Source organism: Lontra canadensis, unplaced genomic scaffold, assembly GCF_010015895.1.
Source record: "Lontra canadensis isolate GAN:19392208 unplaced genomic scaffold, GSC_riverotter_1.0 scaffold27, whole genome shotgun sequence".
Lineage (NCBI taxonomy): Eukaryota > Metazoa > Chordata > Mammalia > Carnivora > Mustelidae > Lontra > Lontra canadensis.
The window spans coordinates 3500408-3512534 of record NW_022631021.1 but is presented as its reverse complement, the minus strand read 5'-3'; the positions used below and the strand labels follow the sequence as shown (position 1 = coordinate 3512534).

Here is a 12127-nt window from a genome sequence, read left to right as displayed (position 1 = left end):
TCCAAGATCAGTGTGGAGTCTGCGTGTCCCTCTCCCTCCCCTTCTGCCTCCTCCTCCTCTCTCTCTCTCTCAAATAAACTAATAAATAAAATCTTTTTTAAAAAAAACAAAACAACTAAAGTCATTTTGATAAGTAGCAATATCTAAGACAAAGGATCACAGCTTTAGATGCTCTAGGAGCTAGATACATAATTTAAATGTGTAAAGCTGGAGCACCTGGGTGGCTCTGTGGGATAAGCATCTGCCTTTGGCTCAGGTCATGATCCCAGGGTCGTGGGATCCAGTCCCTCATCAGGCTCACTGCTTGGCAGGAGCCTGCTTCTCTCTCTGCCTGCTGCTCCCCTGCTTGTGCTTGCTTGCATACACACATTTCTCTCTCTCTGGCAAATAAATAAATAAAATCTTAAAATAAATGTGTAAAACAACATGGAAAAAATGGGAACAGTGGTGAGCTGGAAAGTATATCCTCATTCATTCTTTTGTTTGTTTTTAACAAAAGTTTCATGTCGGGTACCTGGGTGGCTCAGACTGTGAAGCGTCTGCCTTTGGATCACATCATGATCTCCAGGTCCTGGGATCGAGCCCCATGTCGGGTTCCCAACTCAGCAGGGAGTTTGCTTCTCCCTCTTCCTCTGCCTCTCCCTGTGCTTGTGCTATCTCTGTCTCTATGTATCTCTTTCAAATAAATAAATAAAAATATAAAAAAAAAACAAAAGCTTTGTGTTTACCAAGCAGAACATCACCAGCAAATGACTGAATTATGAGCTCTGATCTAAAATGTATCCTCTCTAGTGATTGGAAGAGGATTACTTTAAGAGCAATACGCAGTAGTAGAAAAAAATCTTACTTGGTGATATCATTTCACATTTCTAGTTTCTGTTTTGTTTACTTATTCATTAAAAATTCAGATATTTCAAGTGTGATTAAGTTATTGTGGGGTTTTTTTTTTCCTAAACAAATAAGTCCTTGTCTGAAATATTTTTTAATTTTTTTTTTTATTTATTTGACAGAGAGAGAGATCACAAGTAGGCAGAGAAGCAGGCAGAGAGAAAGAAGGAAGGAGGCTCCCCGCTGAGCAGAGAGCCCTGGGGCTCAATCCCAGGACCCTGGGATCATGACCTAAGCCGAAGGCAGAGAGGCTTTAACCCACTGAGCCACCCAGGTGCCCCTGTCTGAAGTATTTATAGTTGATAAAATGTCTGGAAGATAAGGAAGTGTGTAGAACTATAACAGATGTAAGATTGGACCTGAGTTGATACCTGGCAGTTCATTATACTGTTCTCTCTTATTCTTTAACAAAATAGCTTAACCTTGGGGTACCTGGATGGCTCAGTGAGTTAAGCACCTGACTCTTGGTTTCAGCTCAGGTCATGATCTCATGGGTTGTGGGATAGACCCCCACAAGGGACTCTGCACTCAGAGGGGAGTCTTCTTTTTTATTTTTATTTTTTAAAGATTTTATTTTATTTATTTGAGAAAGAGAGAGCATGAGAGGAGAGAGGTCAGCAGGAGAAGCAGGCTCCCTGCCCAACAGGAAGCCCGATGTGGGAGCCGATCCTGGGACTTCAGGATCATGACCCGAGCTGAAGGCAGTCATCCAACCAACTGAGCCACCCAGGTGCCCCAGTGGGGAGTCTTCTTAAAGATTCTCTCCCTCTGCCCTGCTCACACTCCCTCTCTCTTTCTCTCTCTCTCAAATAAATAAATCTTTAGAAAAGAAATAGCTTAACATTTGTATGTGAAATAATATGTTGAATTAGAAACTCAGGAATGGGGGCACCTGGGTGGCTCAGTGGATTAAGCCTCTGCCTTCGGCTCGGGTCATGATCTCAGGGTCCTGGGATCGAGGCCCTCATCAGACTCACTGCTTGGCAGGGAGTCTGCTTCCCTTCCTCTCTCTCTGCCTGCCTCTCTGCCTACTTGTGATCTCTCTCTGTCAAATAAATAAATAAAATCTTTAAAAAAAAAAAACCTCAGGAATGCAAATTGATTGCTTTCATATAAACTCAGTGATAGGATAAATATTCACTGTGTTTATCAATTTTATGTGTGTATGGAGCACTTTTCTAAGGTACTTGTAGGACTACTTATGTCAATAATAATATTTTACATGTTTGAGAAAGTCATAAAATTTTTAAACGTTGCCGATGGAAAATTATTTATGATTAAAAATTTTTTAAGCCAATTCAAAGAAATTATGTGATTTTTGAAAAAGTGAAAATCAGAAACAGAGAGTATTATACACTGATAAATATTTTACACTGGGAAATAAAACAATTATTAGTAAATGTTACTCATTGCTTATTCTGTGCCAGATACTGTGCCACTTGCTTTGTGTACACTCTCATTTGCAAGTAACAAATCCTTATTATTTAATTAATTTAAACAAAAAGGAGAATTTATTTTTTATAAATTTATTTACTTTTTTGAGAGAGAAAGAGAGAAAGTGAATGGGAGAAGGGACAGAGGGAGAGAGAGAGAATCTCAAGCAGACTCCCTACTGAGCACAGAGCCTGATAGTGGGGTTTAGTCTCACGACCCTGAGATCATGACCTGGGCCGAAATCAAGCTTGACCAGCTGAGCCATCCAGGTGCCCCCAGAATTTATTTATTTATTTATTTATTTGACAGACAGAGATCACAAGTAGGCACAGAGGCAGGCAGAGAGGGGGCGGTGGAATGCAGGCTCCCCGCTGAGCAGAGAGCCTGATGTGGGGCTCGATCCCAGAACCCTGGGATCATGACCTGAGCCAAAGGCAGAGGCTTTAACCCACTGAGTCACCCAGGTGCCCCAAGAATTTATTTTTTTAATAAGAAATTTGCAGGTAGATTACTTTTAAGGTTGGTTAATTCAGCAACTCACAATGTTCAAGAATTCATTCCTTCCATATCTCCATTGTGCCATTCAGGCTAGCTATCCTCGTGATTAGAAAATGGCTATAATAGTTCCAGGTGTCACATCCAGACATGACAACTTTCAGCCTAAGAAGGGTGTTTTTTTTTTTCCTCCTTGTATCTCTTTAAAGAGGAAAAACAATTCATTACTACAGGCCCTCTCCCCGATAGGTCACCCCTCATGACTTATTTCCCATCCCTCATCCAGAGAGTGGCAAGTGGAAACAGGATTACCATGATTACTTAGACCAATGAAGATTTATTCCTACTGAGCTTAGATAACACTCCCTGAACACAAACCTTATTGGGGAGTGTTTACCTAAATAAAATTATGATTCTGTATCAAAGGGGGGGGGATAAGCTGCTGCAGTTATCATTCCTGTTTTTATAGTAGGGGAAGTGAGGTAGAGAAAGTTAAATAACTTGCCAAAATGACAGACCTTGTAAGTGGTAGATCTAAGAATTGAGCCAGATCCCTTTCACTTGCTCCTAATCACAGCATGATTCAGCCTCCTTATGGAGACTGTAAAAACTTGCAGAGGGTTTGATGATGACTATAGTAGACCTACAGATGTTGACATATCCCTTTCCTATCCTTCCACCGCCCATAAAAACCTTTGAGGTAACCACATGAGTTAGACCTTCAAATAAGACTAGGGGAATTTGGGGCGCCCAAAGGAAAAGGCAACCTAATAAACCAGGAAAAATATGTGTCAAGGAAAAGATTCAAAAGAAACTACAGTCAGTGGTTTATCTTCCAAGATGCCCTGAATGACTCTTGCATCCCATTGGGATTTTCTAATTTTGTATTGTATGAGATGATTCTGATCACTTGTACAGACATTTCCCTATTAAACACTCACTACGGGGATCCCTGGGTGGCTCAGTCAGATGGGTATCCACCTTTAGTTCGGGTCATGATCCCAGGGTCCTGGGATCGAGTTCCGCATCGGGGTCCCTGCTCAGCGGGGAATCTGTTTCTCCCTCTGCCTGAAGCTCCCCCTGCTTGTGCTCTCTCTCTGACAAATAAATTTTTAAAAATCTTTTTTAAGGGACACCTGGGTGGTTCAGTGGGTTAAAGCCTCTGCCTTCAGCTCAGGTCATGATCCCAGGGTCCTGGGATCAAGCCCCGCATCGGGCTCTCTGCTCACCGGGGAGCCTGCTTCCTCCTCTCTCTCTGCCTGTCAAATTTAAAAAGAAAAATCTTTTTTAAAAAATAAAATATAAATACTCACTATATGCAGGATGCTCATATATTTATTTTATGTCTGTTCTCTTTAGGTCAGATGTCCTGTAATCCTTCCTTTGGTGGCATTGGCAAGGGGCATTTAATGAGGGAAGTTGATGCCTTGGATGGCCTGTGTTGTCGAATCTGTGACCAATCTGGTGTACATTACAAAGTATTAAACCGGCGTAAAGGACCAGCTGTTTGGGGTCTGAGAGCTCAAATTGATAGGAAACTCTATAAGCAGAACATGCAGGTAAGGATGGGACAGGGAAAAAAAAGGGGAGACTATAGTGATTATTTAACTGTTAGGTTTCAATCTGTGTTCTCTTTTGACAGAAAGAAATCCTAAATACACCGCTGCTTACTGTTCAGGAGGGAGCTGTAGAAGACCTTATTCTTACAGAACCAGAGCCTGAGCACACTGGGAAATGCCGTGTCAGTGGCGTGGTTTTAGGTGTGTGCGGGTTATAGATGATAATAACACTATCAGACTCTGTGTGAAAAATTAATTTGAGAGCAGAACGTGGAGATGTTTTGCTTATTCTAGGAAATTGTTGTGTTTTCTCCTCATGGAAAAGGAAGACTGCATAAAAAATTATTCTCTTTTTTTTGTTAACATATAATGTATTACTTGTTTCAGGGGTACACGTCTGTGATGCATCAGTCTTACACAATTCACAGCACTCAGCATAGCACATACCCTCCCCAATGTCCACCACCCCACCACCCCAACCCTCCCACCCTCCTCTCCTCCAGCAACCCTCAGTTTGTTTCCTGAGATTGAGAGTCTCTTGTGGTTTGTCTCCCTCTCTGGTTTCATCTTGTTTCATTTTTTCCTCTCTTCCCCCATGATCCTCTGCCTTATTTCTCAAATTCTACATATCAGCGAGATCATATAAGAATTATCTTTCTCTGATTGACTTATTTCACTTAGCATAATACCCTCTGGTTCCATCCATGTTGTTGCAGATGGCAAGATTTCTTTTTTTTTTTGATGGCTGCCTAATATTCCATTGTGTATATATACACCACATCTTCTTTATCCATTTCTCTGATGGACATCTAGGCTCTTTCCATAGTTTGGCTATTGTGGACATTGCTGCTATAAACACTCGGTGCACGTGCCCCTTCGGATCACTACATTTGTATCTTTAGGGTAAATACCCAGTAGTGCGATTGTTGGGTCATAGGGTGGCTCTATTTTCAACTTTTTGAGGACCTTCCGTACTGTTTTCCGGAGTGGCTGCACCAGCTTGCATTCCCACCAACAGTGGAGGAGCGTTCCCCTTTCTCCGCATCCTCGCCAGCATCTGTCATTTCCTGACTTGTTAATTTTAGCCATTCTGACTGGTACGATGTGGTAACTCACTGTGGTTTTGATTTGTATTTTCATGATGCTGAGTGATGTTGAACACTTTTTCATGTGTCTGTTGGCCATTTGGATGTCTTCTTTGCAGAAATGTCTGTTCATGTCTAAAAATTATTTTCCTCCTTTCATCTTGATAGTCATGAAGCTCAGTCAAATTCTGGGCTCATTTATACCATCTTAGTGTAGTACTCTATAACCTGCTTTATAGCCTACATCTTAGTATAGTACTTTATAACCTACATAACCTACATAAAATGTGCATTTCCAGGGTGTCTGAGTGGCTCAGTCATTAAGTGTCTGCCTTCGGCTCAGGTCATGGTTCCAGGGTCCTGGGATCGAGCCCCACATCGGGCTCCCTGCTCAGTGGGAGGCCTGCTTCTCCCTCTCCCACTACCCCTGCTTGTGTTCCCTCTCTCACTGTGTCTCTATCAAATAAGTAAAATCTTTTAAAAAAAAAATGTGCTTTTCCTCCTGGTCCTTCTTCTGTAATTTTTACTTTTCCTGGTCCTGACTTTAAGTTTTTTAAATTTATATATATTATATTTTATTATGCAATATAGTTTATTTTATACAATGTATTTTTTTTTATTTAAAGGAGTTATGGGGGCGCCTGGGTGGCTCAGTGGGTTGGGCCGCTGCCTTCGGCTCAGGTCGTGATCTTAGGGTCCTGGGATCGAGCCCCACATCGGGCTCTCTGCTCAGCGGGGAGCCTGTTTCCTCCTCTCTCTCTCTGCCTGCCTCTCTGCCTACTTGTGATCTCTGTCAAATAAATAAATAAAATTAAAAAAATAAATAAATAAAGGAGTTATGGATGGACTTTTTTATGGAGGGGCAGGGGCATAGGGAGATACAGAGAAAGAATCTTAAACTGGCTCCATGCCCAGTGCAGAGCCTGACGTGGGACTTGATCTCACAACCCTAGGATCATGACCTGAGCCAGAATCAAGATACAGACACTTAACCAACTGAGCCACCCAAGTGCCCCATGAATTAATGTTTTAATCAAAATAACACAAGCACATAATTTTTACAAAAGTCAAAAAGAAGTCAAAAGTTTTTATGAAAAACAGTTATCTCTGTTATCTCCCTTTACAGACTTAAGCACTTCAGTTTCACTTCTGATATGTACTTACATATTTCTAAATAGTGTGCTTATACTTGTACTGCCTAAATTATCAGTATTAGACATTATCTATTAATTTTTTTATAGTAGCTCTCTTTAATCCCTTACTTTCCTTCTCTCTGTTCTAATGTATTTATGCTATAAATTTTGACTGATAGTATTTATATTGTTATAATTATATTGTTATGTATTATGATTAAATATAGTTCACTGCATGGGGCACCTGGGTGACTCAGTCATTAAGCATTTGCCCTCAGCTCGGGTCATGATCCCAGGGTCCTGGGATCGAGCCTGGCTTCAGGCTCCCTGCTTGTTGGGGAGCCTGCTTCTTCCTCTCCCTCTGCCCCTGCTTGTGTTCCCTCTCTCCCTGTGTCTCTCTCTGTCAAATAAATAAATAAAATCGTAAAAAAAAAAACTTGTTCACTGCAGATCCACATAGTGTGTTATGTTTTTCCTTTCATATACCTCTTTGCTTTGCCTTGGGTTAATATTTGCTTTCTCTCTCTCTCTCTCTGCCTGCCTCTCTGCCTACTTGTGATCTCTGTCTGTCAAATAAATAAATAAAATCTTTAAAAAAAAAAAAAAAAGGGTGCCTGGGTGGCTCAGTGGGTTATAGCCTCTGCCTTTGGCTCAGGTCATGATTCCAGGGTCCTGGGATCGAGTCCCACATCGGGCTCTCTGCTCAGCGGGGAGCCTGCTTCCTCCTGTCTCTCTCTCTCTCTCTCTCTGCCTGCCTCTCTGCCTACTTGTGATCTCTGTCTGTCAAGTAAATAAAATCTTTTAAAAAAAATTTAAAAAAAATTGCTTTATTTTTTTTAACAGATTATTTATTTATTTATTTATTTGATAGGCAGAGATCACAAGTAGACAGAGAGGCAGGCAGGGGTGGGGGGAGCAGGCTCCCTGCTGAGAAGAGATCATGATGCGGGGCTCAATTCCAGGACCCCGGGATCATGACCTGAGCTGAAGGCAGAGGCTTTTAACCCACTAAGCCACCCAGGCGCCCCTGCTTTATTTTTCATTTACTTATTTTACTTATGGACTTGTTCAGCTTTTTCATTAGGAAAAAAAACAGTCATTTTGTCAGTGGTCAAGTAATCTGCCAATTCTGTTTTTTTCTTTGATACTTCCCACCCAGAGACATCAACTTCCTCAGTCCTCCGACCCATGCTCTACTCAGGACAATTGCTCTCTAAGCCTTCTGCACAGATGCTATTTTGAGTCTTCCTTTTACTACCTTGTGTTACATCATCCATGGTTCTTGAGACTTCAGTGTGTTTCTTTCTTATTTCCTCCTTTTGCTGGAGCACATCTTCCAGTAATTTCCTCAAAAAAGAGGCAAAGAAGGAAGGTTTTTTTGTGTTTAAGCATATCTGAAAATGTCTCCCTTTAGACTTGACTCTTAATTTGTCTGAGAATAGAGTTTTAGTTAAATTTTTTTCTAAGAATTTTAACAGTCTTGTTCCATTATCTTTTAGTTTCAGTTTTGCTATTAAAAAGCAGTGCGTATTGGTGCACTTGGTTGGCTCAGTTGGAACATACGGTTCTTGATCTTGTGGTTTTGAGTTTGAGCCTTATATTGGGTATAGAGATTGCTTAAAAATAAAATCTTTAGGGGGCGCCTGGGTAGCTCAGATGGTTAAGCTTAAGTCTGCCCTCATCTTGGGTCACAATTCTGGGGTCCTGGGATCGAGCCGTGCATCAGGTTCCCTGCTCAATGGGAAGCCTGCTTCTCCCTCTCCCTCTGCTGCTCCCTCTCCTTATAGTCTTTCACTCTCTCTGTCAAATAAATAAATAAAACCTAAAATAAATAAAATCTATAAATAAAAAATTTTAAAAAATAAATAAAATAAAATCTTTAAACAAAACAGATGAATGTATATGGTGGGGGTAAGGAGAGAAGGAAACAACCACAAGAGACTCTTAACCATAGAGTACAAACTGAGGGTTAGATAGAGGCAGGTTGTGTGGGGGATGGGCTAGATGGGTGATGGGTATTAAAGAGGGCACTTGTGATGAGCACTGGGTATTGTATGCAAGTGAAGAATCACTGAATTCTACTCCTGAAACTAATATTGCACCTGTATGTTAACTAAAATTTACACTATTTTTTTTTTTAATCAGTATGGACTAGAAGAAAAAAAAATAATAAAATCTTTAAAAAAAAAAAAAAAGCTTGGGGTATCTGGGTGGCTCAGTTGGCTAAGTGTCTGACTCTTGATCTCAGCTCCGGCCTTGATCTCAAGATTGTGAGTTCAAGCCCCACACTGGGCTCCATGCTGGGTGTGGAGCCTACTAAAAAACAAATAAAAACTTTTGACAATAAAGAAAAGCTCAATGCATATTTACATTTTTTTGTATATGAAAGGTTTTTTGCTTTTAAAAGCTGGGATCTTGCATTTGTCTTTGGTGTTCTGGAATTTTAAAGTAGTGTCCCTTAGTCTGCTCTTTGTTCATTCATTATGGTGAGATACTAAGTGTTCCTTTTTAATCTGGAAATCTGTCCTGGATCTGTATATTTTCTTCTATTATTTCTCCATGCTTTCTTTCTGTAACTCCTATCCCTTTCTGGGTTGGTCTTCTGGGCTTCTTCTAATTTTACTTTTTGTCATTCCCCTCCTCCCAAGATTTTACTTATTTATTTATTTGTCAGAGAGAGGGAGAGAGAGTGCACAAGCAGGCGGAGTGGTAGGCAGAGGCAGAGAGAGAAGCAGGTTCCCTGCTGAGCAAGGAGCCCAATTCGGGACTCTTTCTTTTTTTTTTTTTTTTTTTTTTAAAGATTTTATTTATTTGATAGACAGAGATCACAAGTAGACAGAGAAGCAGGCAGAGAGAGAGAAGGAAGCAGGCTCCCTGCCAAGCAGAGAGCCCGAAGCGGGGCTCGATCCCAGGACCCCAAAATCATGACCTGAGCTGAAGGCAGAGGCTTAACCCACTGAGCCACCCAGGCACCCCTCGGGACTCTTTCTTGAGGAGCATCTTGGTAGTGAAGCCTGGGCCTACTAGAGAGGTCTGCAGACCTGGATCCAAGGCTTGGCTCTGATGTTGGGGTGTTCTGGGTGCTGCAGAAAACTGACTCGGGGGAGCCTGCGTGGCTCAGTTGGTTGATCGACTGCCTTTGGCTCAGGTCATGGGTCCTGGGTTCGAGCCCTGCATGGGGCTCCCTGCTCAGTGGGGAGCCTGCTTCTCCCTCTTTCTGTCCTGCTTCTTGTGCTCTCTGTCTCTTTCCCTGTCAAAATCTTTAAAAAAATTTTTAATGCTATTTTTTTTTCTTGTTTATATTTTATAGGCACAACAATACAATGTTTTATTGTGGCAAAATGTACATAACATAAAATTTGTCTTTTTGCCATTTTTAAGTGTACAATTCGGTACCATTAAGTACATTCACAATGTTGCGCAACTGTTAGTACCACCCATTTCCAGAACTACTTGATCATCCTAAACTGAAACCCTGTACCCACTAAACAGTAACTCCCCATTACCCAAAGAATAAGCCCAACATTTTCCTATAAGATAGGAACACAAAACGTTTATATATAGATTTAACTATTTCTCTCATTTTCAGCCTCCTTTGTTCCTACATTCCTCAGTTCTCATTCTCAGTTCTCCAGTTTGCAAGCTTTGTAGAGCAAATTATTTAATTTTCATTGGTACGTTCTCCTCAGATTCTTGAGTTGTATCCTTCTCACCTCTGCTGGGTTAGTTATTGCTCTTTCATCTGCTCTCTGTCTTATGAAAATATTTTGAAAGTTCTCATCTTTTGACCAGTTCTTTCCCATTAGTTGTCCTTTTGGGTTTATACCTTTTTTCTGCCCCTTTATTTCATTTTCTTGGCGTTTTAGGAGATAGAAAAAAATCATGTGAGGTAGTCTGTCATATTTAACCAGGAGTCTAAAATTAATTTTAAAAATTAACTGAAACTAACTTTTCAGTACTGATTTGATTTTAGGAGGATGTGAGCTAGTTTTTATATGTTGTTATGTTCTCTCTCCCAGCTGTCTTGGATTCTTGGTATTAATAACATATAGCCTTCTTACTCATTTAAAATTCTTTTTCAAGTTTCTAAAGACAAATTTTCTCTTTAGTTCTCATGTAAAATAGGCACATTTCAATTAGATCCATGATAACAGGTCACAGTTTTTACTCTTTCTTATCCTTTAGCGGATGGAAGCACAGTACATGCAGAGAGTGTGGTTCTGACTACCGGCACGTTCCTGAGAGGCGTGATTGTAATTGGATTGGAGACGCATCCGGCAGGGCGTTTAGGGGATCAGCCTTCCATAGGGCTGGCTCAGACTCTGGAGAAGTTGGGGTTTGTGGTGGGAAGATTGAAGACTGGGACTCCACCCCGAATTGCCAAAGAGTCCATTAATTTCAGCATTCTAAACAAGCAGACACCAGATAATCCATCCATACCATTCAGTTTTATCAATGAGACAGTGTGGATTAAGGTAAGATAATTTACGAAAACTTGACTTTACAGGCGACTGCGGGCGTTCACAACAGAATGTAGCCTAACTCTCCCTCCATCCCTCTTTTCCTCCCTTCTTTCCTTACTTCTCTCTTCTTCCCTTCCTCCCTTCATTCCTTCACAAGTCACCTTACATTCCTGTTGCTTAGGGTGCAAAAATAGGATCTTTAAAAGGATTAGCTAATTTGGCTAATTGGGTGTTTCCCTGTAAGTTTTTTTTTAATATATGTATTTATTTATCAAATATATGTGTTTTATGTGAGTCAAATCACATTTTAAATTCAGAATAATGCATAATAAATCTTTCCACTTATTCAAAATTCATTTGGCTTTTTTAAGGACAATCAAGTGATAATAGATCAAACATTTTCACTAGTCTAATTATAAAATAAACCGCCTTTCCAAGAATTTTTGAATTTGAATAATCTCATCCTGTGTATCATACTCTTCAGCACATTATTTCTTTTTTTTAATCATTTTTTAAAATTTATTTTCAGCATAACAGTATTCATTGTTTTTGTACCACACCCAGTGCTCCATGCAATCCATGCCCTAATACCCAGCACCTGGTTCCCCCAACCTCCCACCCCCCAACCTCTTCAAACCCGTCAGATTGTTTTTCAGAGTCCATAGTCTCTCATGGTTCACCTCCCCTTCCAATTTCCCTCAACTCCCTTCCCCTAACTCTCCATGTCCTCCATGCTATTTGTTATGCTCCGCAAATAAGTGAAACCATATGATAATTGACTCTCTCTGCTTGACTTAATTTCCCTGTAAGTTTTTAAATTTCATTACTTCAGTAATTTTGCCAATTTAAACTTTTTTGAAACAGTTTCAGACCTACATAAACATTGCAAGATCATTAAACAAACTCTTCTAAACCAATGAAGTTCACCAACTGTTAATATTTTACCATATTTATCTCTATATATAGAGATATACATATATATTTAATCTATAAAAATGTAATATAGACATTTATCTTTATTCTTTTCTTTTTTTAGAACATTTGACTATAAGTTGTAGAAATCATGACCC

At 40.2% G+C, this 12127-nt stretch overlaps 1 protein-coding gene across 2 annotated transcripts in view; it reads left to right on the top strand.

Annotated features, from left to right (window-relative positions):
• MTO1 (mitochondrial tRNA translation optimization 1) overlaps nucleotides 1-12127 on the top strand; it is a 28704-nt gene that overhangs the window by 4423 nt on the left and 12154 nt on the right. For both annotated transcript variants that reach the window (XR_004383450.1, XM_032864361.1), the window contains exons 2-4: nucleotides 4177-4376; nucleotides 4460-4577; nucleotides 10780-11069. Coding sequence is in view for 1 of the 2 variants with exons in the window: in XM_032864361.1 (XP_032720252.1) it covers nucleotides 4177-4376; nucleotides 4460-4577; nucleotides 10780-11069 (608 nt within the window). In the remaining variant the exon portion in view is untranslated. The remainder of the gene's footprint in view (nucleotides 1-4176; nucleotides 4377-4459; nucleotides 4578-10779; nucleotides 11070-12127) is intronic.